The sequence below is a fragment of the Penicillium waksmanii genome, assembly GCF_028829765.1.
Source record: "Penicillium waksmanii strain IBT 27052 chromosome Unknown utg000002l:1.0-3326099.0:1.0-3328782.0, whole genome shotgun sequence".
Lineage (NCBI taxonomy): Eukaryota > Fungi > Ascomycota > Eurotiomycetes > Eurotiales > Aspergillaceae > Penicillium > Penicillium waksmanii.
This window is the reverse complement of record NW_026643249.1, coordinates 3016547-3036929: the sequence shown is the minus strand read 5'-3', so window position 1 is coordinate 3036929 and position 20383 is coordinate 3016547. Positions and strand designations below refer to the sequence as shown.

At 50.7% G+C, this 20383-nt stretch overlaps 6 protein-coding genes across 6 annotated transcripts; 4 read left to right on the top strand and 2 right to left on the bottom strand.

The window, feature by feature from the left end:
• Positions 1-1214: 1214 nt before the first annotated feature.
• On the top strand, positions 1215-1568 carry N7481_002818 (uncharacterized protein; the record flags this gene model as incomplete). Its single annotated transcript, XM_057262037.1, has 1 exon — positions 1215-1568. The coding sequence occupies one exon, from the start codon at positions 1215-1217 to the stop codon at positions 1566-1568; it is 354 nt and encodes a 117-aa protein (XP_057126969.1).
• A 1006-nt stretch (positions 1569-2574) lies between these two features.
• Positions 2575-4551, bottom strand: N7481_002817 (cytochrome P450; the record flags this gene model as incomplete). Its single annotated transcript, XM_057262036.1, has 4 exons — positions 2575-2885; positions 3059-3177; positions 3264-4021; positions 4183-4551. The coding sequence occupies 4 exons, from the start codon at positions 4549-4551 to the stop codon at positions 2575-2577; spliced, it is 1557 nt and encodes a 518-aa protein (XP_057126968.1).
• A 2101-nt stretch (positions 4552-6652) lies between these two features.
• On the top strand, positions 6653-10869 carry N7481_002816 (glycerol-3-phosphate dehydrogenase GUT2; the record flags this gene model as incomplete). The annotated part of the gene is made up of 12 exons (XM_057262035.1): positions 6653-6781; positions 6859-7088; positions 7198-8596; positions 8646-8787; positions 8850-8905; positions 9072-9328; positions 9415-9428; positions 9486-9558; positions 9625-10318; positions 10383-10580; positions 10649-10764; positions 10824-10869. The coding sequence occupies 12 exons, from the start codon at positions 6653-6655 to the stop codon at positions 10867-10869; spliced, it is 3354 nt and encodes a 1117-aa protein (XP_057126967.1).
• Positions 10870-13211: 2342 nt separating this feature from the next.
• On the bottom strand, positions 13212-13490 carry N7481_002815 (uncharacterized protein; the record flags this gene model as incomplete). Its single annotated transcript, XM_057262034.1, has 1 exon — positions 13212-13490. One exon carries the CDS (start codon positions 13488-13490, stop codon positions 13212-13214), a length of 279 nt encoding a protein of 92 aa, XP_057126966.1.
• Positions 13491-16747: 3257 nt separating this feature from the next.
• Positions 16748-17744, top strand: N7481_002814 (uncharacterized protein; the record flags this gene model as incomplete). The annotated part of the gene is made up of 4 exons (XM_057262033.1): positions 16748-16820; positions 16897-16936; positions 17104-17207; positions 17344-17744. 4 exons carry the CDS (start codon positions 16748-16750, stop codon positions 17742-17744), a joined length of 618 nt encoding a protein of 205 aa, XP_057126965.1.
• A 444-nt stretch (positions 17745-18188) lies between these two features.
• Positions 18189-20151, top strand: N7481_002813 (putative Golgi matrix protein; the record flags this gene model as incomplete). Its single annotated transcript, XM_057262032.1, has 6 exons — positions 18189-18222; positions 18293-18411; positions 18468-18890; positions 18961-19676; positions 19745-19851; positions 19910-20151. 6 exons carry the CDS (start codon positions 18189-18191, stop codon positions 20149-20151), a joined length of 1641 nt encoding a protein of 546 aa, XP_057126964.1.
• Between the last annotated feature and the right edge of the window lie 232 nt (positions 20152-20383).

The following is a 20383-nucleotide window of genomic DNA, read 5'->3' as shown; positions in this document are numbered from 1 at the left end:
CAGGTACTGCACTGTACGGAGTACTGTAGGTACCTGTGGTTCTGTTGGGTACCTTGGCCTTCTTCCCCCACTTTTCCATCCCTTTTCTACGGCTTACATGTCACCACATCGCCCCTGGGCCACGGACGCCACGATAACCCTGAGCGGATCATGTAGCGGGTCCTCCTGGGTCCTCATAGGGTCGGGAAGGATAAGATTAGAGGAAGAGGGGGGGGGGGTTTAGGGGGGAGCACGACCCAAGCACGAACCTTCCCCCGCATTTGACGGCACTGGATGTACGGATTGCAGCATGGATTCGCAGCATTCCTCACGTTCATCGCGTGACGATGGCAGTCACTAGTGTGTTAGCGGGTTAGCGTGAATGTCCATGCAGCTAAGTTTATCGAGGGGACGTGCAGGAGGGAGTGCGACAAGGTTTCAAGACCAAAAATGAAAAACCAATGAGGGAAGGGGAATCTTGTACCCTTGTACCCTAGGCACATGTACACTACTGTACGTATCCCTCCTACGTAGTGTTAGACCAAGTGTAGTTAGACATGAAACCGCACAGACTCGCCATCGTCGTACCAACCAGGGAGGGGAGTCCCTCGCTAGGATCTCCACTTTATACGTATGGCGTACATCTGTGCCAGTACTTGTATCGCCCCCAGGCACGCTCAGACCGCATGTGCGCATATGACAGGCCCGCGAGGCCATGGTGGAGTCCGACGATAATTGCCCGTTCGAGGTTCCTGCAGGAATTCGCTCAGGTCCGTTACGTTTTTCTTTTCGTCGTAAGCGCCCGAACCACGCCATATTCTGTTCGTGCAGGTGTGCAGCGAGAGTCAATAATTGGCGCAGTACTGCGCAGTACTGCGGGGGAACTCAGTAGACTGCGGGATTTAGTGTGAGGATACAGGTAGATCGAAGTATTCCTTCATGTGTACTCAGGTACTCCATACTCGTACCTGATGTGCGTAGAGTGGATCCAATACATGCCTTGTTGCCCGTTGCCCACTGCCCTCATTGCATTGCACATTTGCCTACGGATGTGGCATGACTGTCCTACAGTGTGGGGCCCCTATGAGGTGATGCTGATCGTGATTGTGATCGTGATCGCTGTTGGTCTGTGGTCTGTGGTCTGTACATATTTACGCTCGTTCCGCCTTCATCATCTTGACTTTTTCTTTTCCCCCTCTAATCCTCTAATCCTCCCCACCACCACCACCACTACCATGACCAACATGTCCACCGAATGGTCTCTAGATTTCTGCCTCGCCTGTGATAGTCAAACATCCGGAGGTCCCTACTGCTCTCAAACATGTCGACTCGCTGAACTGGATCGTCCAACTGAAGATGCTTTATCTACATCTCGACCAGCTGGCCCCCCTCATTCGAGGTCATCTACCCTCGACTCGACTCGATCATCTCGAAGTTTATCCGCTTCATCCTCTCAAACCTCCCTCTCCTCCTTGAAAAGCCATTCCTCCGATACAACCATTTCCGATCAACTCCAAGATGAGCTACGCGATTATGCGAGTTCCTTTGATCCCGTGCGGGATTTGAAGCGACGCCTGACTACCTCTTAATTCCAACAAGAATTCCCTCATCTCAGCAAATAATTCCCTCACCTCAGCCGAGATTACGAAACACTCCACATCCACTCTTCCAACCTCGAGTTGCTTCCAGAGAAGCAGCCCCACCTCCCTAAACCTCTCCTCTCATCTCATCTCATCGACTTTACCTCACCTTACCTTACTTTCGGGCACACGCCCCAGCGAAACACAACATTGCATATCTTGGGAGGAAAAAAACCAAAGGCGTCTCGTTTGTGCAAAACTATTAGGATTTGCAATATGAAATATGGATTATCATGGGCAACTCGCCCACCACATCACCTGGCTTTTATTTTGACTCTGTTCCCCACGACTTCCCACCCACACCTATGTATACCCCCTACTTCTATTCTACACTGTGATATCCCGGAGTTGCAAGGATCGGATCTAATGGACACCCCTTCAATACATCGACCAGACCAGACTGTTTGACTGTTGTTTTAACAAAGCTCAGGCCATCGACGCTTCGCTTTATTGTTTGATTCTTTTTTTTCTTTCTTTTTTCTGTTTCACAGCTACGCACAAGGGACCACAGGACCACGATTGGTGCAGAATGTAGATTATCTGATATAGCTCAATTCAAGGCAGACGCTCAAAGCAGCGCATCATCAATACTCCACCCTCCACCCTCTACCCTCCCCCCGCCAGATAGATCTTCTTCAGTCGTACCATGTACCATGTACCATGTACATACAGACGTATCATATCATATACATCTACTCCGTAGCAGAATGCGTTGTATGTATAGAGTGGAGTAGGCACGTTGAAGACCCTCGAGCCACAACCACGGCTCCACCGAACGGGTGGATCGTCTTCCGCGATCCACAAGGCCAACTGAAGCCGGGTGTTTTTTCCATCCCCAGTCTCTCCATGGAGGGTGGAGTGGAGTGGAGCGTAGTTCTTTCCCATACTTTGGTGTACATAGATATACTTTCCCCCATCCCCTCCAATTGGCGAATCCTCTCCAATCCCATCCCACTCACGCCTTCGCAACAATCTCGCCCAACGCCTTCGCATCCTTGGGCACAAACCGCACCTTATACCTCTGCGGAATAGCCACAAGACTAGTCGGATCCGAGTTGCCCCGAACAGGGTGCCAATCCGCATCTTCATTTGGTTCAATGCGGAAACTATTCAGGGTCCGCATGAAGACGAGGTAGAGCTCACGGTTGGCTAGCAGGGATCCCGCACACATGCGGTAGCCCATGCCGTATGTGAACATTGGCGCGTCTGGTTGTTCGAGCCATCGCTCCGGGCGGAATTCTTCTGGGTCTGTCCAGACGTCTGGGTCTATTGGGAATTAGTTTTTTTTTTCCCTTTCGTACATAAGGCATGGTGAGGCATGGTAATTTGACCAGGTAATTCAATTTGTCTTGTGTTGGAGAGGGTGGGGAGATGAGGGGATGGGGATGGGAGATGGGAGATGGAGAGCTGATATTTTGCAATTGGTGGTGTGTACTTACCCATATTGCAGGCCCAGGCATTGAGGAAAAAGACCGTTCCTTTGGGGATCACGACACCCTCGTAAGTAATATCCCGAATCGAGGTTCGGGGTAGAGCCAGTCGGAGGACACAAAAGTATCTAAAAGAGTGGTCAGTGGACATTCCTTTCCTTTCTCCCTCTCTTTTCGTAGAGCCACTGCTCTCAGTTTTTCTTTTCAAACCTACCTCAAACACTCTCTCACCAAAGCCGCAACATAAGCACACTTCTGATCATCATCAGCCGAACACATCGGCTCCCCCTTCCCATAAAACTCCTCAATAGCCTTAGCAGCCTTATCCTGCACATCAGACCTAGTCGAGATCAACCCAATACTCCAAGCAACAAGTGTAGTAACCGTATCAAGACCCCCACTCAACATCGTCAAACTAATACTAGTAAGCTCCTCACTATTCAACTTAGCCTCCTTATCAAGGATAACATTAGCCTGAATACAAGGATCATGCGTGCCCTTCTGCATCCGCTCATCAAGATCCCTATTCAAATTACCCAGATACTTATCCCTCCTCAACCGCATTTCCGCCGCCTTCTTCGAATTAGAACTAAACGGATTCAATCGCAGGAGGGGGATATAATCCTGTAAATTCCCAGTCGTGCTGCGGAATTTACTAATTTCTTCCTCGACGTGCGTGATTTCGTCGAATAGGTCTTCTTCTTGTGAGGCGATGCGTACGCCCCAGTTTAGCGTTAGGGCGAGGCTTAGACTCAGGCGTTGGATCATTGGCATTGGGTCGACGGGGGCTTTGCCCGCTTTCCCGTAGCGGTAGAGTTCTTCCACGAAGGATTTTGATTCGATGTCTAAGTGTGAGACGTAGGATTCGACGGAGGGGCGGTTGAGTGCTGAGGCGGCGCCCTTGCGTCGGCGTTTTAGAGAGTCGCTGTAGGGGGATGTTCCGATTGTTGTGCCGGCGGTGTTTGATACGATCTAGTTATAGTGGGGAGGGTGGTTAGTGTCAGTCTCTCGTCTCATTTCTTAATACAACCCCGAAGTTCTGGCTGGCTGGTTCGCCAAATCTAGTCTTTTGACTAGGGTAGTCAAAAGCCACGACAAAAAGCCAAGCCAACAAAGCCGCAACCAAAACTCACCTTATGAAAAGTATAAAACTCGGGTCTGGAACTAAGAGCCTGCGCATTCTGACCGAAAAGAACCTTAGCCGAAGCAGCCGAGTTGACTACAACGACAGGAACATTCCCTAACTGAATCTGATAAACGGCACCATGTTTCCTCGACCAAATACGATACTGCTCCGCAGCATTGACACGAATCTGAGCCAAGTTTCCGATCAGCGGTAAACCAGTCGGTCCACTGAGACCCTTGACACGGGCTGAGGAGCGGATGAACTCGTTCAGGATGACATAGAGGATAGGGACCAAGATGGCTGCGACACCGAGGGACTGGAGTGGAGACTCGAGGATGTGGCCTTGTAGGGTTGATAATATAGATGCGATGGCCATGGTGAAGAACTAGCCTAGCTAGGCAAGGGAGAATAAGAGAGAGAGGGAGAGAGGGGTTGGGTGAAGGTTGATGACTGGTGAGGTCCGGCGAGAGGCTATATTCTATAAAGGACCAAGGTTGGCGCCGGCTACACGAGAATGGAATATTTCCGTGGCTAAAGTGCGCAGGTGTCCCGGATGAGTGTTGAGTGTATACAATGCAATGCTACCCCACACTTTCTACCCCAGGTGTGGGTGGCCAGATTCCGCACTGTGTTACCGGCATCTTGCATTTGCCTGGGAGATGGATGGAGGTTCGAATGTCATGGTCAGATTGTATATTGCTAGTGTTTTTGAAGAATGAGGACCAGCTGCACATTCCATTTGATGAGCTCATACGGACTCGGAGTATATCCAATAGATGTAGACCTGTAGATGTGTAGCGATATGTCTATGACACTCTCCCGTTTCCTCGGTTGGTTATTGGCCGAAACCCCCAAGCGGTGAATATGAGGACTCTTTCTGCCGTCGCAGCACGGAATTTGGCCGCTCCCCCGGAAAGCTTGCGCTCACCATGCAATGAACTTGAACCTCTTTGAACCTCGGTCTTCATAGAGGTAGGTCTCCTGTACAAAGAGTATATATTGCTGTAGATGTCTATATATATTGATTCAGCGAAGAGGTCCCCATAGCCTCCGCATTGCAGGACAAATGTGTTTCTGCACTAAAAAGACATTGTGTTCGCAAAGCCCACGGTACACATGGCCACTGCACTTGTACCTATCTGGATGCAATTGAGAAGTGAAGCCGCACCAGATGAAGCCAGAATGGGCAGAAACCCTGACGATGCTCTGCAGGGACCCTGGTGCATTGACTGGCCGCTGATCGTACAGCTAGGTCCGGCGCTAGTGACAATGGCCCAATATAGGTACGGAGCATAAATATGTTTAGATATAAATATAATTTCCTATGCAAATCTCCTACTGATAACAATCAGCTGCCTCCCAAAGGTCCACCTGGGCACCCAAAGGAAAAGGAAAGTATGGAGTAAAGCACGGGAGAAAAAAAGATAAAGGACCGGCTCCACTAAGGATACACAAGAGAATGCCCTAATCACATTCCACCCGAAATCCTGCAAGGAGGAGACAAACCTGGAATTGAAATCTGTTCCCACTACTACTACTCGTAATCCTCCATGCCTCCAAAGTCCAACACCATCCCGGTTTTGAGGGAAAGAGGTACAAACCGGTCGGCAGTGGGAAATGACAACATTAAAGCGCACCAAGTGGGTGGATCGACCAAGGTGCGCCCCTGAAAACCGGGGCAGCGATCTGGAAGTGGATCGAGCCGCAAGTCAGCTGCGCATGCAGAGATTTGTTGGGTCCAGACTGTACAGTACTGGAGTTCTGGATGTCTTCTTTAGGGTAAGGAGGGGATCCGCTTAAGAGTTCGGGAATGTCCCCCGAAACTGTCCCCTTGACCCAGGCCCAAGCCAAATAGAAATAGAAATTTCTGCGCGGTCACATGTAGTCAGAGTGGAACTGTCGAGTCCACAGTCGAGCACCTTGAGCTCTGAGCCGAAGATCTGATTGGTGGGACAATGAGCACTCTCATCCAGTTTGTGTGGTGCATGGACACCAGTCACCGTCATGCTGATCCACCTGCCAATGCCAATGCCAATCAATGCTGTACCGCAAGCTGGAAGGCGAATGACGCAGGCGTAGAGAGAGGCGTGCTTGGCCCAGAAAAAAAGGAAATCGAAAATAGGGCAATCATACTCCGTAGTGGAAAAAAGGAAAAAGGGAAGGGGTGGGGGAACCGGTTTATTTGGCAAAGAAGGTGTAGCGATCTCGCAAATCCTGCCTGTCTGAGAACTCACTCAAGTCACTTGGAGTCACGTAGTCACGACACTTTTTCCCCTTCGCCCCCTCTCACTCTCTATCTCTCCAAATCTATTCTCCCTTCCTATTTTCCTCCCCTTCCTACTCTCCACTCTTCCATCGCATCTCGTCCTCATCACGACGAACTCGGTCCAGTTCCAATTGATCCGAGCCATCCTCTTCCTTAACTCCGAAACCTCGACCTCAACCTCCCCGGTCATCCTACACATAGCGCCTGGATAATGGCCTCTCGTCATTCGCGCAAGCTCCTGCGACCTCTGCTCTACACCTCCGCGGCAGCCGCCGCCGGAGCGGGCGTTCTCTACATCTCCTACCGTCCTCGTAATATCCCCGGTTTCGAAGCACCCGCAGTTCCTCCCCCCCCGGATATCACGAGGGCAAGCTGGTCCCTCCCAGCTTCCCTCGCATCAAATCTCGCCTCGAACAGATCCAAGACTTGAAGAAGAGTCAGAAAGAAGAGGAGCCTTATGACCTGTTGGTGATTGGCGCCGGTGCTACCGGCTCCGGTATCGCTCTCGATGCTGCGACACGAGGTTTGCGGGTCGCTATGGTTGAGCGCGACGATTTCAGTTCCGGAACTTCCAGTAAGAGTACTAAGCTGGTACACGGTGGCGTTCGTTACTTGGAGAAGGCTTTCTGGGAATTGGATTACAACCAGTGAGTTTTTCCTTTGCCCTGCTAGATTTGTGGCCGGCCACGAATTCCGCTCCCCCAGCGCCCTAGCGCAAGTGGCCACGATTGCCCATACTAATCCGATGTTTCTTAGGTACGCATTGGTGAAGGAGGCTCTTCGCGAGCGTCGCTGGTTCTTGAACACAGCTCCACACCTGTCATCATGGCTACCCATCATGGTGCCGCTGCAAAAATGGTGGCAGGCACCCTACTTCTGGGCGGGTTGCAAGGCCTATGACCTTCTGGCTGGCTCCGAGGGCATTGAGAGCTCTTACTTCCTGACCAAGAGTAAGGCCATTGACTCATTCCCCATGCTGAAGCGTGAAAATATGGTCGGTGCCATGGTCTACTACGATGGTGCTCACAACGATTCTCGCATGAACGTTTCCCTGGCTATGACCGCTGCCCTCTACGGTAGTACCGTGGTGAACCACATGGAGGTCACCGGTCTGACCAAGGACGCGGATGGCAAGCTGTGCGGTGCCGTTATGAAGGACGTGATCCCCGGCATGGATGGTAAGGAGAGCGAAGAGTTCACGATTCGCGCCAAGGGTATCATCAATGCCACTGGTCCCTTCTGTGACTCCATTCGTAAGATGGACGAGCCCGATACCAAGGAAATCGTTGCGCCCAGCTCCGGTGTTCACATTATCCTCCCCGGTTACTACAGCCCTTCGGACATGGGTCTCATTGATCCGTCTACCTCTGACGGCCGTGTCATCTTCTTCCTTCCCTGGCAGGGCAACACCATCGCCGGTACCACCGATGCCCCCACCGAGATCACCGCCAACCCTGAGCCATCCGAGGAGGATATCAATTGGATTCTGAAGGAGATTCGTGGCTACCTGGCTTCCGATATCAACGTGGAGCGTGGAGATGTCCTGGCCGCTTGGTCCGGTATCCGTCCCTTGGTGCGCGACCCCAACAAGAGCAGCTCCCAGGCTCTGGTCCGCAACCACCTGGTCTCCGTCTCTGCTTCCGGCCTGTTGACCTGCGCCGGTGGTAAGTGGACCACCTACCGCCAGATGGCCGAGGAGGCTGTCGATGAGGCTATCAGCTCGTTCAACCTGAAGCCCCGCTCCCTGACCAATGTCCCGGATATCAGTGGTGTTGGTGGCAGCGGCCTTGTGGCTGACGGTGCCACCCTGAACGGTACCTGCCAGACCCACCAGGTGCGCCTGATCGGTGCCCACGGTTTCTCCAAGACTCTTTTCATCAACCTGATCCAACACTTCGGTCTCGAGACCGACGTCGCTAAGCACCTCACCGAGTCCTACGGTGACCGTGCCTGGCAAGTTGCTGCCCTCTCCTCCCCGACCCACGAGCGTTTCCCCGTCCGTGGCTGCCGTATCTCTCCCCTGTACCCCTTCGTCGATGGTGAGGTCCGTTACGCCGTCCGTCACGAGTATGCTCAGACTGCCGTCGACGTCATTGCCCGCCGTACCCGTTTGGCCTTCCTGAACGCCGAGGCTGCCCTGGAAGCCCTTCCCCAGGTTATCGATCTGATGGGCGATGAGCTGAACTGGACCCCCCTCGCGCAAGGATGTCGAGTGGAAGGACTCACTCAGCTACCTGGCCTCCATGGGTCTCCCTCAGACTTTCATGAAGCTGTCCCGGAAGGAGGTGCAGAGTGGCCGAGTGATGGAGCTTGATGAGGAAGCATACAAGAACTTCTCTCGCACTGGTGAGTTACCGTCCCCCCTCCCGACCTTTTACCTAACAATGAACACTGCTAACCATCCCCAGAACCCCCTGCCGACATCCTCCAGCATGATACCATCGCCACACCTGAGACCGCCTCGGTTGATGCTTCCAAATAGATATTCTCTTATATATAAACCCGACTTGTACAAATAGAAATGTTTCCTTACTGTTCACCCGTGTTCACCTGTGGTTTCCCTTGCTCTAGGGTATTTTATATGCAACGGCAAGTGCGCCTCGCTCCGTTGGTGTTGACCACCAAAAAAGTATGACCGGTCAAATGTGACTTCCCCCCGTGAGATTTCTGTCTTCCAACTACACACCTCACCTTTTATTCCCCTCCCCCCCGAATTCCTTATTTTTGCAATGGCATCGATAATCCAGTGGGTTTACAATACCCCGCGCCAACTTGAGGCAAATGAGATCGACAGTGTGGATGTCAAACCGACAGATTTCCCGGCCGAGCAAGACCCATTCGGCGATGAACGCGAGGAGACGGTGAAGTATAAGACCATGACATGGTGGTGAGTGAGATCTGATCTGATCTGATCACCTTGTCATGCCTCTTCTCTCCATCGACTTCATTGACATTGATCTCCGTTTCATCCAGGCAAGCCAGCATGAGTACGTTCACCGTTTTTTCAGCCATAATAATCGTGTCGCTGGAGCTGATAGTGTCAGTCATGATCGCCGAAACAATCTCCCTTGGCATCCTCTCTCTACCAAAGGCGTTGTCCATTCTAGGTCTTCTTCCGTACGGATCCTCTCTGCTTTACGCTGCTCCATCCTGCGGCTCATGCTGATCTGACCTGCTCCACAGAGGCATTTTTACTATCATCCTGGTCGGAATGATCTCCACATACACCGGATACACAATCGGAAGACTCAAAACCCAACACCCAGGAATCCACTCCATGGCCGACGCAGGCGATCTACTCCTGGGAAAAGCCGGCCGTCATGTCCTCGGATTCGGCCAACTAGTCTTCTTCATCTTCGTAATGGGAAGCCACATCCTAACCTTCTCAATCATGATGAACGTCCTCAGCGACCACTCAGCCTGCACAATCCTCTACTCATCAATGGGCCTCCTAATCTCATTTCTATTAACTCTTCCCCGCCGACTGGAGCGCCTATCCCACCTCTCAACCGTGAGTTTCATCAGCATCATCGGCGCAGTTCTAACAAGCATGATCGGCGTATCAGCAAGCAAAATGGTCATCAGTCCTGTCCCGCTTTTCGCCCCGGTACCGACAGTACACGATGCTTGCCTTGCGATCGCGAATATCATTTTCGCTTATGCGGGTCACGTCGCGTTTTTCACTCTGTTCTCGGAACTCAGGGATATCAAGGATTTTCCGAAGGCTCTTTCGCTGCTCCAGATGTGCGAAATGGTTATGTATACGATTTCCGCTATCGTGATATATCTCTACGTTGGTGCGTCTGTCACATCGCCTGCTTTGAATTCTGGAGGAATTCTTTTTCGCAAGATCTCGTATGGTATTGCGATTCCGACGGTATGTATATTTGTTTTGCAGCGAATTCGCCCTTGCTGACTTGCCTTGACTTGATTCGCTCTAGATCGTAATCGGAGGCGTCGTAAACGCCCACGTCGCAGTCAAATTTATCTACGTCCGCCTCTTCCGAGGAACCAATTCAATGCATACCCAATCATTTGCGGCCCGGGCCGCGTGGGCCGGCATATGTGCTGCGCTTTGGATCGTCTCGTGGCTGATTGCAGAAGGAATTCCTGTTTTCAACGATGTGCTCGGTCTTGCGGTATGTCTACCCCGGTCCAAACATTGCAGCAGTTGAAATCTAGTTTCATTTCTGATTGGTCTTTTCAGAGCTCCCTCTTCGCTAGCTGGTTCTCTTTCGGTCTGCCGGGCTTCTTCTGGTTATATTTGAATCGATTGAACAAGGACATTGCCATTGCCGTTCCGAGATGGAGGCAGAAGGCTTTGTATTGGTTTAATGTTTTTTTGGTGGTTCTTGGGATCGTCTTTGTAAGTTCATCCACAGGTTTCAAGAGATGAGAGTTCTGACCGATCTTGCTACTAGTGTGTGATCGGTCTTTATTCTTCCATTCGATCCATTATTTACAATTTGCATGAAGGGATTGGAGGTGGGAGTTTCTCTTGTGGAGACAATTCGATATACTAGACCGCAACACATTTCTGGACTTCGTTCTCATTCCTGAAAGACGCAGGCGCCCTGTTATCTTGTTTTGTTTTGACAGCCCAGCCAGCCTCTTTCCCCACTTTCTTTTGGATGTAAGCAGAAGCAGAGCAGACAAACAATACATTGTTGTCACTAGGGCTTGGGCGCCCCGGCTAATATTAATACCAATACCGCAACGGTCAGGCCAAGACCCATTGGTAGAAATCATGCAGGGCCGGGATTTGAATCAAGTCGGTCAGGTTACGAGTAGCCTTGTACATAAAACCCATGCAGACAAGACCGTAGGGATCTAAACCCTCTTTCTCTCACCGTCTTGTCTGCCTGCACCTCGTAACTGCAGCTTTGTGGCTTGGCAAAAGACCACAAAGGAGAAAAGAACACGCTTTCACCGGTTGTGATCAGCATTTCTCTGAGAAGCCGCAGAGCCGCCCTCGATTGACACTGACATCACATAAATAACCCGTGTACTAGTTAGCCCAGAGGCCCATTTTACCAGACTATGAATGTACATGTAACAACTTAACAAAATGACGAGCTTTCAAATCTAGCATATATTAAACGCACACCATAAACACCACACTAGTACCTATCCTATCTCTATCTTATGATCGTTAATTTAATACCTACCCTAGTGGCCGATAACTACGAGTACCGACTACGACTACGTAGTAGCTAACCTAACCGACAGCCCCAAAACTTTAGTGCTAAAGGACAGAGCCAGTCGGAGAATTCCTGATGGATCCCCATAGCTAGTTAGTACTAGTGACTGCTGTAGTAACTAGTACCACCACCCCGCGGCGATGTCATACCGCGGCTCTCCGGTTTAGTTGTACCCGGTTCAATCTTGGTTTATAAATACTAGCATAAAATAGCATGGGCATGGGCATGGGTAAAAGATGACCTAATCCAACTTGATGGTTTAAGTTTTATGTGTTCCCGCAACGGTTATACTATTGTCTATGTCTTGTTTGAGAAAGATAATTAATTTATTTCTTTTCTTAATTTCTCGTACTCCGTATCATATGATTATGATGCCGGAGATTGAATATATGTACATAAGTATGGCTATATGGATGGATAAATATTTGTACATAGTATGCATGATGCCTTTCGCTGAGCAAGGGAAGGGGAAGGGAAGGGAAGAGGAAGCAAGAAAAAAGAGACAAGACAAGACAAGACAAGACAAGACAAGACAAGACAAGACAAGTCGTCCAGTCCCCGCCCTCCCAACCACTTGAAAATTCAATTTCGATCAGATCCCTCCCCACGCCATAAATGCTCGTATGCGGAGATGCCGATGCCCTGCCCTGCCCAACCCAACGCATGTCTTCCCGACAAGTGACAGGGATGTCAAACTGCTTGCCTGCTGGCTGCACCTTGCTGGCAAAACAAAAACGTAACAGCATGCATACCAAATTTCTATTCTATCCCCACTTTCTGCTGGGAATCGGTGGTTTGATTTTGAATTTTGATCGTAATCGTAAGGCTCAGATCAGATCAGGGGCTGGCTGCGCCAAGTTGGATTGGACTTCTTTCTTTCTTTCTCTTGCCAATTTTTTTTAAAAAAACTCCCCCGCAAAGCAAAGCGCTTGAAGATTCTGTCCTGTCCTGTCCTGTCCTGTCGTCCTGATCTAATGCCAATGCCAATGCCAACGCCAACGCCGTCGAAGATGAATTTTCTCCTCCCTTTCCCCCATTTAATCCCACACGTCCCGAATGTGCCGAAGAGAGGAGAGTGGAGAGTGGAGAGTGGAGAGTGGAGAGTGGAGAGAATGCGTATGTGTAGTTGTTGTTATATCGATAGCCCGGGGCTGAAGTGGGGTGGTGGCAAGGAAACAACCATGTCCTGGTCGGGGGTTGCGGTTTGGGCTGCGGTTCGCAGTTTGCGCCATCCGGCGTCGTAGAAATGCAGGTTGATCATCATTGTCATCTCTCGACCGCCTCGAGAGATGTACATGGTAAGAAGGTGCATGGATATGGTACATGGTGATGTAGGTGTAGGTGTAGGTGCATGGTGGGTGCAGATGCATGATGAACGCTGGGCTGGACTGCCTCACCTCGCCTCGCATCGCAGCGCAGCCCAACAAGCGAAAATAGAATAGTAAACAAAAAAGAGCACACACGCACACAGACAGCACACGCACCACCACCACCAGCCAGCCACCAGCCAGCCACCAGCTCACGAAATGAACCAAACCAAGCCAATCCAGTTGTGCCGTGGGTTGTGATTCATTTCAAGTCCGCATTCGGGGAACCATGGTAGTTATTCCAAAAGCGCGCCACGGCCCGTTGTGCCACGGTGGAGCCGCGGTATCGTTCGAGGAAGTAGTTGAAGAGGGCGAACTCGTCTCGAGTAAGGACGTAGGTGTCCGGATCGCGTTGGATTCTCGTCCATAGTTCTGTGATGGCGGCTTCGAGGAGGGCGGTTGTTTGCGTGTCTACCGCGCCATCTTCGCAATTTCGGGCACGTTCTAGCGCTTGTCGAATGGCTGTTGGATCTTTGGACATGGCGAGGAGAGGAGAGGAGAGAGGAGGGAGTTGGTAGAAGTGGTTGGCAGAAGTGGTGTGGATGAATGAATTATAGAACAAATGTGCTCTTGAAATGAAAAAGACAGGGAGAATGCGTATACTTGTTTTGGGTAGATTCTCGTTTGTTGTATTGTATCCTCGACCGTTGTTCAAGGGTATCAAAGGTTGTAGGTTGTAGGTTGTGGTTGTAGAAGGAAGCGAAAGTTTGCCGCAGACCGCAGCGGATTGAAGGAGGGCGCCCGAAGGGCTAAATTTGAAGAAGAAAACGTCTTCACGGGAAAAATGAATTCTGCATGCGACCAGACGGAAATCCGAATCTTTTCAATTATAAAACGGAGCCGAAGTGGAGCAAGGGAAAGGGGGGGGGAGGGGAGGGACCCAGCCCAGTAGCTCCGAGATACTAAGAGTAATACCCGGGAAGTGGAAAGGACCAGCAGGAGAATAGGATTTATTTTAACCAGGCCCTGTTGCACAAGGACAGGCACAATGCGGTCTTCATCCCGACACCAGCAGGAAAGATAGCAAGGTAAGGTAAAAAGGAAGTGGAAAAAGTATCAATGCGGATGCATATTGATTATACCAAGTACATATCGGGAAGTCCGAGTGAAAACAGAAAAAAAACAGAACCTGAACCTCTGGAAACAAATGGTAAGAACAGGATGCGCACATCCTGGTGCACCACCGGGGCCACCTGCAATTAAGACAAAAAGAGCAACGTGGTGGGGGTGTGGTTTGCCATGGACGGGCTCGCCCGCGCGGTGGAAGCGTTAATGCGTTAATGCGTTAGCACAAGGGCCCTTGGCGTAACGGTTTTTTCGGGCCAGAAAATGACATGCTCCGGCTAGGATCGAACTAGCCGGGGGGGGATCGAGGCGAGACCACGTCGGCGGAGTCCGTGATTCGTTAATTTCCTATAGGGTTCAAGGGTCGGACATATCGCTAAAAGCCATTAGATTAGTGGCGTGGCCAATCCAACTCGCCTGTGGGAACGGCTGGATGCATGTACCCTCGGTGGTCCCCCCAGTGGTCCATCCAGTGGTCCCCCCCCCCAGGAAGGTCCAACAAGTCCGGTGCATCAGACAAGTGGGGATTCTATAGGGCCCGCCGGCCGGGGAGGATGGATGGATGGATGGATGGATGGATGGGGGACTCCCATGTTCTGACTTGCTTTGTGAGGCTCCTTCAATGATTGCGCTTGGTCTCCCTCATTTCCACCCCCATCTTTAGTGCTGCGAATCATCGTTGCCCGCTTGGAAACATCCTTGTCCCGGGGCAGTAGCCTTGTACATCCGGTACGATGTGGTTCGTTTGGCCCTTCCCACCGAAGGGATCGTCGATGGAGGCAAAGCCTGTTGTGCGTTTTTTGCGGGCCCCATGTATGTACCCATGTGTATGTACCTGAGTCAGGCGGAGAAGCTCTCACACTCACAAGATTACATAGCTCGGCAATTCGGAAGCCCGTCAGGGGTCTAAGTGGGTTTCGACTTGCCGTCTGCCGGCGACCAGTACGGAGGATGGAGTACGGAGGACGGAGTATTGTGTCAAATTTTCCGATGCTCTCAATTTCCAGATATGTAGAAGACGAATACGCGCGATACGGCGGTCGTGTTGTGCTGGTGCTGTGCTGCTCGTCAGCTAACAGGGGAGTGCTCCCTGCTACAGGGGTCGTACTACTCTCATGACTCGCATCATCTCTAGGCGGCTCCATCACTGCGCATCTATACCCAGCGAGACATTTTGAAACAGGCCAGGAAGCACAAGATCATCAAGGACGATCCTGAATTTTATCCTGCAGGAGAGGCGGGATTGGGGATCGGAAAGCTCCATCTGAGCCGAAAAAAAGACAGACATCCGAGTACTCCGTCGAGGGTAACCATCTCGGAAGCACCCATGTCCATGCTCATGCCCATTCCCACGCGATTATGGAGTCCGTCTTGCGCGGCCAGCAGAGGCTCAGGGGAGTGGGGGGAGCAGAGTCAAAAAGTGCATCGGCAGAGCGCCCAGATACCCAAATAGGGATATTGCGCCGGAATGAAAGTTCAACGTTCTCTCCACGTCTGCCGAGCGGACCTGGTTCTTTTTCATTTATCCGCCTCGCTTTGTTTCGGTTTTTATTTTTTATTTTTTATTTTTATTTTATTTTATCTTAGGGGCGGCCAGTTTCTGTTTCAGGATGGAAAGCCCTAAAGGAGGGTCTGAGCTTGTGCCTGGCAGCTCCACCATAACTTTAAAAAATGCGTGGAGCGGTGGTATGGTTCCGGAACAAGGGCCGAGGAGCCACATTCCACTCGACGCTAGCCTGTGTTTGATATTTCTTCTTCTTTGGAGAGGGTTGTAAGGCAATTGGTAACACAGGCCAGTCTCCTGTTGAGTTGGAGGCGAGAGCCGCGGGATGCTCGGGGAGGAGGACTCGGGTGATCCTCGGCCGAGCCAAAGAGCTAGCTAGCTTCAAGTTCGCGCTGGTGGTATAGTACATCGGCTGGTTATGTACGCTTCAAGTTGATTGATGTGTATATCTTTAGCGGCCAGCACAACCTGGTACATAAAATCTTTTAGTATTCTAGAGGATTCAATGTGGTGTGGGTGTGCTCTACAATGCATATAATATTCGATCCGGATTATCCGGGTTTGCAACACAGCCTCTGTACTAGTACAACTATGATGTCAATAGAGGAATGTTTCATCTTTAGCCTGGAGCCTGAAACACTGCTTGGAGAGCTTGAACCTCAGGGTAGCTATTACTATTCGGCAGCTCTATGCATCGCCCGACGACGCCGAGGCCACGGGTATATAGTATAGCCTATTAGCTAGAATGGCGCAGTACTTCAAATTTGTCTACGCCTTCGACATATCGCCATCATAGCTATTTTTCTCTCCTTCACCATCAATTCCATGCTATCTCTATCTCCTTCATGTAGCATGCCTATGTATAGCCGCCTTCTCGAGTAGGCAGATAATCCCATTCCAGAAGATGTACATAAGCACAAAGTGACAATGGCCGCAACTTGAACATAATGGACCCTTACTCTAAGCACAGCCAGTTAATTTCTATAACAATACGTTGCATTATACATCTTGAACCGCCCATCTTGAACATCGTTTACTCATTCTTCGCTGCTGACTAATCATATAAATCTTCCCGCAAGAATTCCCCACCAAGAACATCTCCAACGAACTCAACTGCGCCGAGCGTGCTAATTCCCTTGCTACTTTCTACCTCTACGGAATCTCTCGCCATGGTATACTACTTTACATCAAACGTGGTCTCCCCCTCCGCGTTTATATACGTCGGAAAGGACAAGTTCGAGAGTATGTCAACTTGAATCTCCAACTAGCCCCGCGGGGAAGTGAACATTGAACATTCCTAACGGGTTTGCTTGACTAGACGAGGACCTAATCAGTTACGGGTTGGACGAGGATGTTTGGTATGTGATATCATCTTAAAAGAGCCCAGGAATTTCGTGGTGTGACCAGAATATGATACTAACCACATTCTGACGCAGGGTTGGTATCCTTACCTCGAAACAAACACATTGCGCCGAGCGCTAACGCCATGCCCGATTCCATAGTTCCACGTTGATAACCTATCGAGTGCCCACGTCTACGTACGCCTACGCGAAGGAGAAACATGGGACAACATCGAAGGTCCACTTTTAGAAGACTGCGCGCAGCTCACAAAGGCCAATTCCATTGAGGGTTCGTATAAAATTGCCCCGGGTGCCCCAGAATGCCGCCGCTCCGCACCGCATCAGAGAATCTCGCGAGAGAGAAACAGACAAACCGACGGAGGGATTGATTGACGGAACGGAAGCTAATTATCAACGTTACGCAGGAAACAAAAAAGACAATATCACAATCATCTACACGCCATGGTCGAATCTCAAAAAGGACGGCTCCATGGCAACAGGCCAAGTCTCCTTTCACAACCAGAAACTCGTCCGCAAGATCCTAGTCCGTGAGCGCGAGAACGCGATCGTCAACCGACTAAACAAAACCCGAGTCGAGAAATTCCCCGACCTTCGTTCCGAGAAGGAAGAGGCGGCGAAGAAGAAGCGCAATAGCGAGCGCAAGTCGCGCGATCAGAGGATGGAGAGGGAGAAACTTGAGAAGAGGGAGCGGGAACAGATCAAGTGGCAGAAGGCTCATGCTTATGATGATATGTTTAGTGATGAGGCTATGATGAATAGCAGTAACCAGGATCGTGGGGAGGATTTCGAGGATGATTTTATGTGATTGCAATGCCTATTGTCGCAGGTACATAGGTGAATCTGGGCAAGCAAATGAAGACACGACCTCCTTATGCATATACAAAAGCATTGCGATTGAAGAGAATATGTGCAAATACCCAAGGCTAGGCTAGGAGATTGGAAAGGAGGAGTGAGGTTGAAATACTGAATAATGCTTCCATTCTAGATCTTTATACAGCGTGTTTCCCGTAGTCGATCCTGGCTACAGAGAATGACCAGTAGTACAGGATAATAGCCAGTAGCAAAATAATTGACTTTCAATACCCTGTGGTGGATAATCGTAGATTAATCATCGCAATGCGCAATGCTCCCACTTGGCAGGGCGGAAGGGCCCCAGCCACGCTAGCGGAGATGTTGACAGCTTCCTGAGATCGGCTAAGACTATCTGTTCGACCATCCCCACCTCCCTCTTGGACTTCGACACAACACCATGCCCGAAGACAATCCCCCGTCTGCTGTTCAAGGTACATTCCCCTGGTACACTACACTCCCCTGAGTCTCTATTCTGACTAACCCCGCCCCCGCCGGTCACAGGCGCGAAATCCAAGAAGAACAAGAAGAAGGGCGCAAAGGCGAAGGCCAATAATGCCCAACACATTGGCAATGACGATCAGGGGCCTGATACTACAACGAACCCAGATAATGACACTCACGTAAGTTGTGCATTTCTACCCGCCATGCCATTGTTACCCTCTGCTGAACGCCCTAGGACGATCCCAACCCCGAAGCCGAGGACGACGATGTGACGAATTCCACCGGCGACGGAGACAACAGACCCAATACAGCCGATAGCAGTGCACCAAGCCAAACACAACCTGCCGATGACCAGAAACCCGTCGACGTTCCAATTCGAGTGCCTGAACACCCCGCGTCGAACGATGCCGAGCCCGAACCCAAAGACCGCTTCGACGCCCTGGTGCGGGACCGAGACTCACTCCGTGCCGAAGTCACCGACATGCGGAAGTCGCTCGAGGAGATCCAATCGAAACACAAGGCGGACATGGAGGCGCTACAGCAGAAATTGGACGACACCGAGACAAAGAAGGAGCAGGCAGAAACGCAATTCCAGAAGCTCGTGGAGCGAGTCAATGCGATCAAGTCACAGCTCGGCGAACGACTCAAAGAGGACGAGGTGCGTTAAATTACTCCCCGTGGATACTACTACCCAAGGGTATTGGTGGCCTTTACTGATATCCCCCCAGGAAGAATTAGCCAACGCGCGATCCCAGATCGAGGACCTAGAAGACGAAAACGCATCCCTGAAGTCACAGCTCGAAACCAAGTCCACAGAACTAGTTGAACTCTCCGAAGAATCAGCCGAGAAATCAAAGGAGATCGCCACACTACGGGACCGATCGACACTGTCCCAGCAGAACTGGCTGAAGGAGAAAGATGAGCTGGCAGCGCAAGAATCATATCTTCAATCCGAATTCGAGCAGGCAAAAGAAGCAATGCACAACTGGGAAGTCCTCGCAATGGAAGAACGATCCATTCGCGAAAACATGGGAGAGAAGGTCGCAGACCTCGAAGAGCAATTGGGCAACCTTCGAGAGGCTTACGAGAAAGCCGCTGGTGATCGTGACAGTCAGCAATCTACGGTTGATGGTCTTCAGCGAGCGCTGCAAGAGATTCAAACAGCGCGGAAGCAGGAGCTCAGAGAACTTGTGGAAAGTTCCGACACCCAGCTCGAAGAGCTGAGACGGTCCCTACGTGAGGCGCAGCAGCAAGCCGGTGATGCGGATAAGAATCTCCAAGCGGCGCAAGAGGAGCTTGAGCGGGCACGACCTTTTGAAAAGGAAGTCAAGGAGAAGAACCTTCTTATCGGAAAGCTTCGTCATGAAGCTGTTACTTTGAATGACCATTTGACAAAGGCCCTGCGTTTTTTGAAGAAAGGAAAGCCCGAAGATAATGTGGATCGGTATGTTTCCCTGCTGGTCGTCTTGATATACACTGGGCAATGGAGAATGCGCTAACATTTGACATCAGTCATATTGTAACCAATCATTTACTACATTTCCTCGCACTGGATCGGTCAGACCCAAAGAAGTTCCAGATTCTTCAGCTTATCGCGGCCCTTCTAGGCTGGGATGATGGTGAGTCTTCGCCCATACACTTTTGTAAACGAACCCCCCCGGCTAATGCAGATTCCAGAACAACGAGAACAGGCCGGCCTTGCACGACCTGGCACCTCAAGTACTGGAAAACTTCGAGTACCAGGCACTCCTCTCCGCACCCCCAGTACGCCAAACCTAGCCACAGAATTCATGGACAACGGCGCATCAAGCAAAGAAACCCTCGCAGAGTTATGGTCAAACTTCTTGGAACAGGAAGCCGAGGTTGGAAAGATAAGCGCAATGCGGCGAGGAAGTCATCCAGGTCCGCCGTCCCAGTGAAGTGAGACGGCATCATGTTTTCATATTCATGTATAGAGAGAGCTTTCAAAGAGAGATGTCAAACCAATGTTCACTACACACTACACACTACACACTACCTACACACAACTATAGAAATCCTGAGGCTATTAAGATCGGATCGGCTGACCGCCTTTATTCTGCCGGACGTTTTCGTAAATTGTGGAACTTTCAACACATCCCCAACTCATCCATGCATTATTTCGCTTTCGCG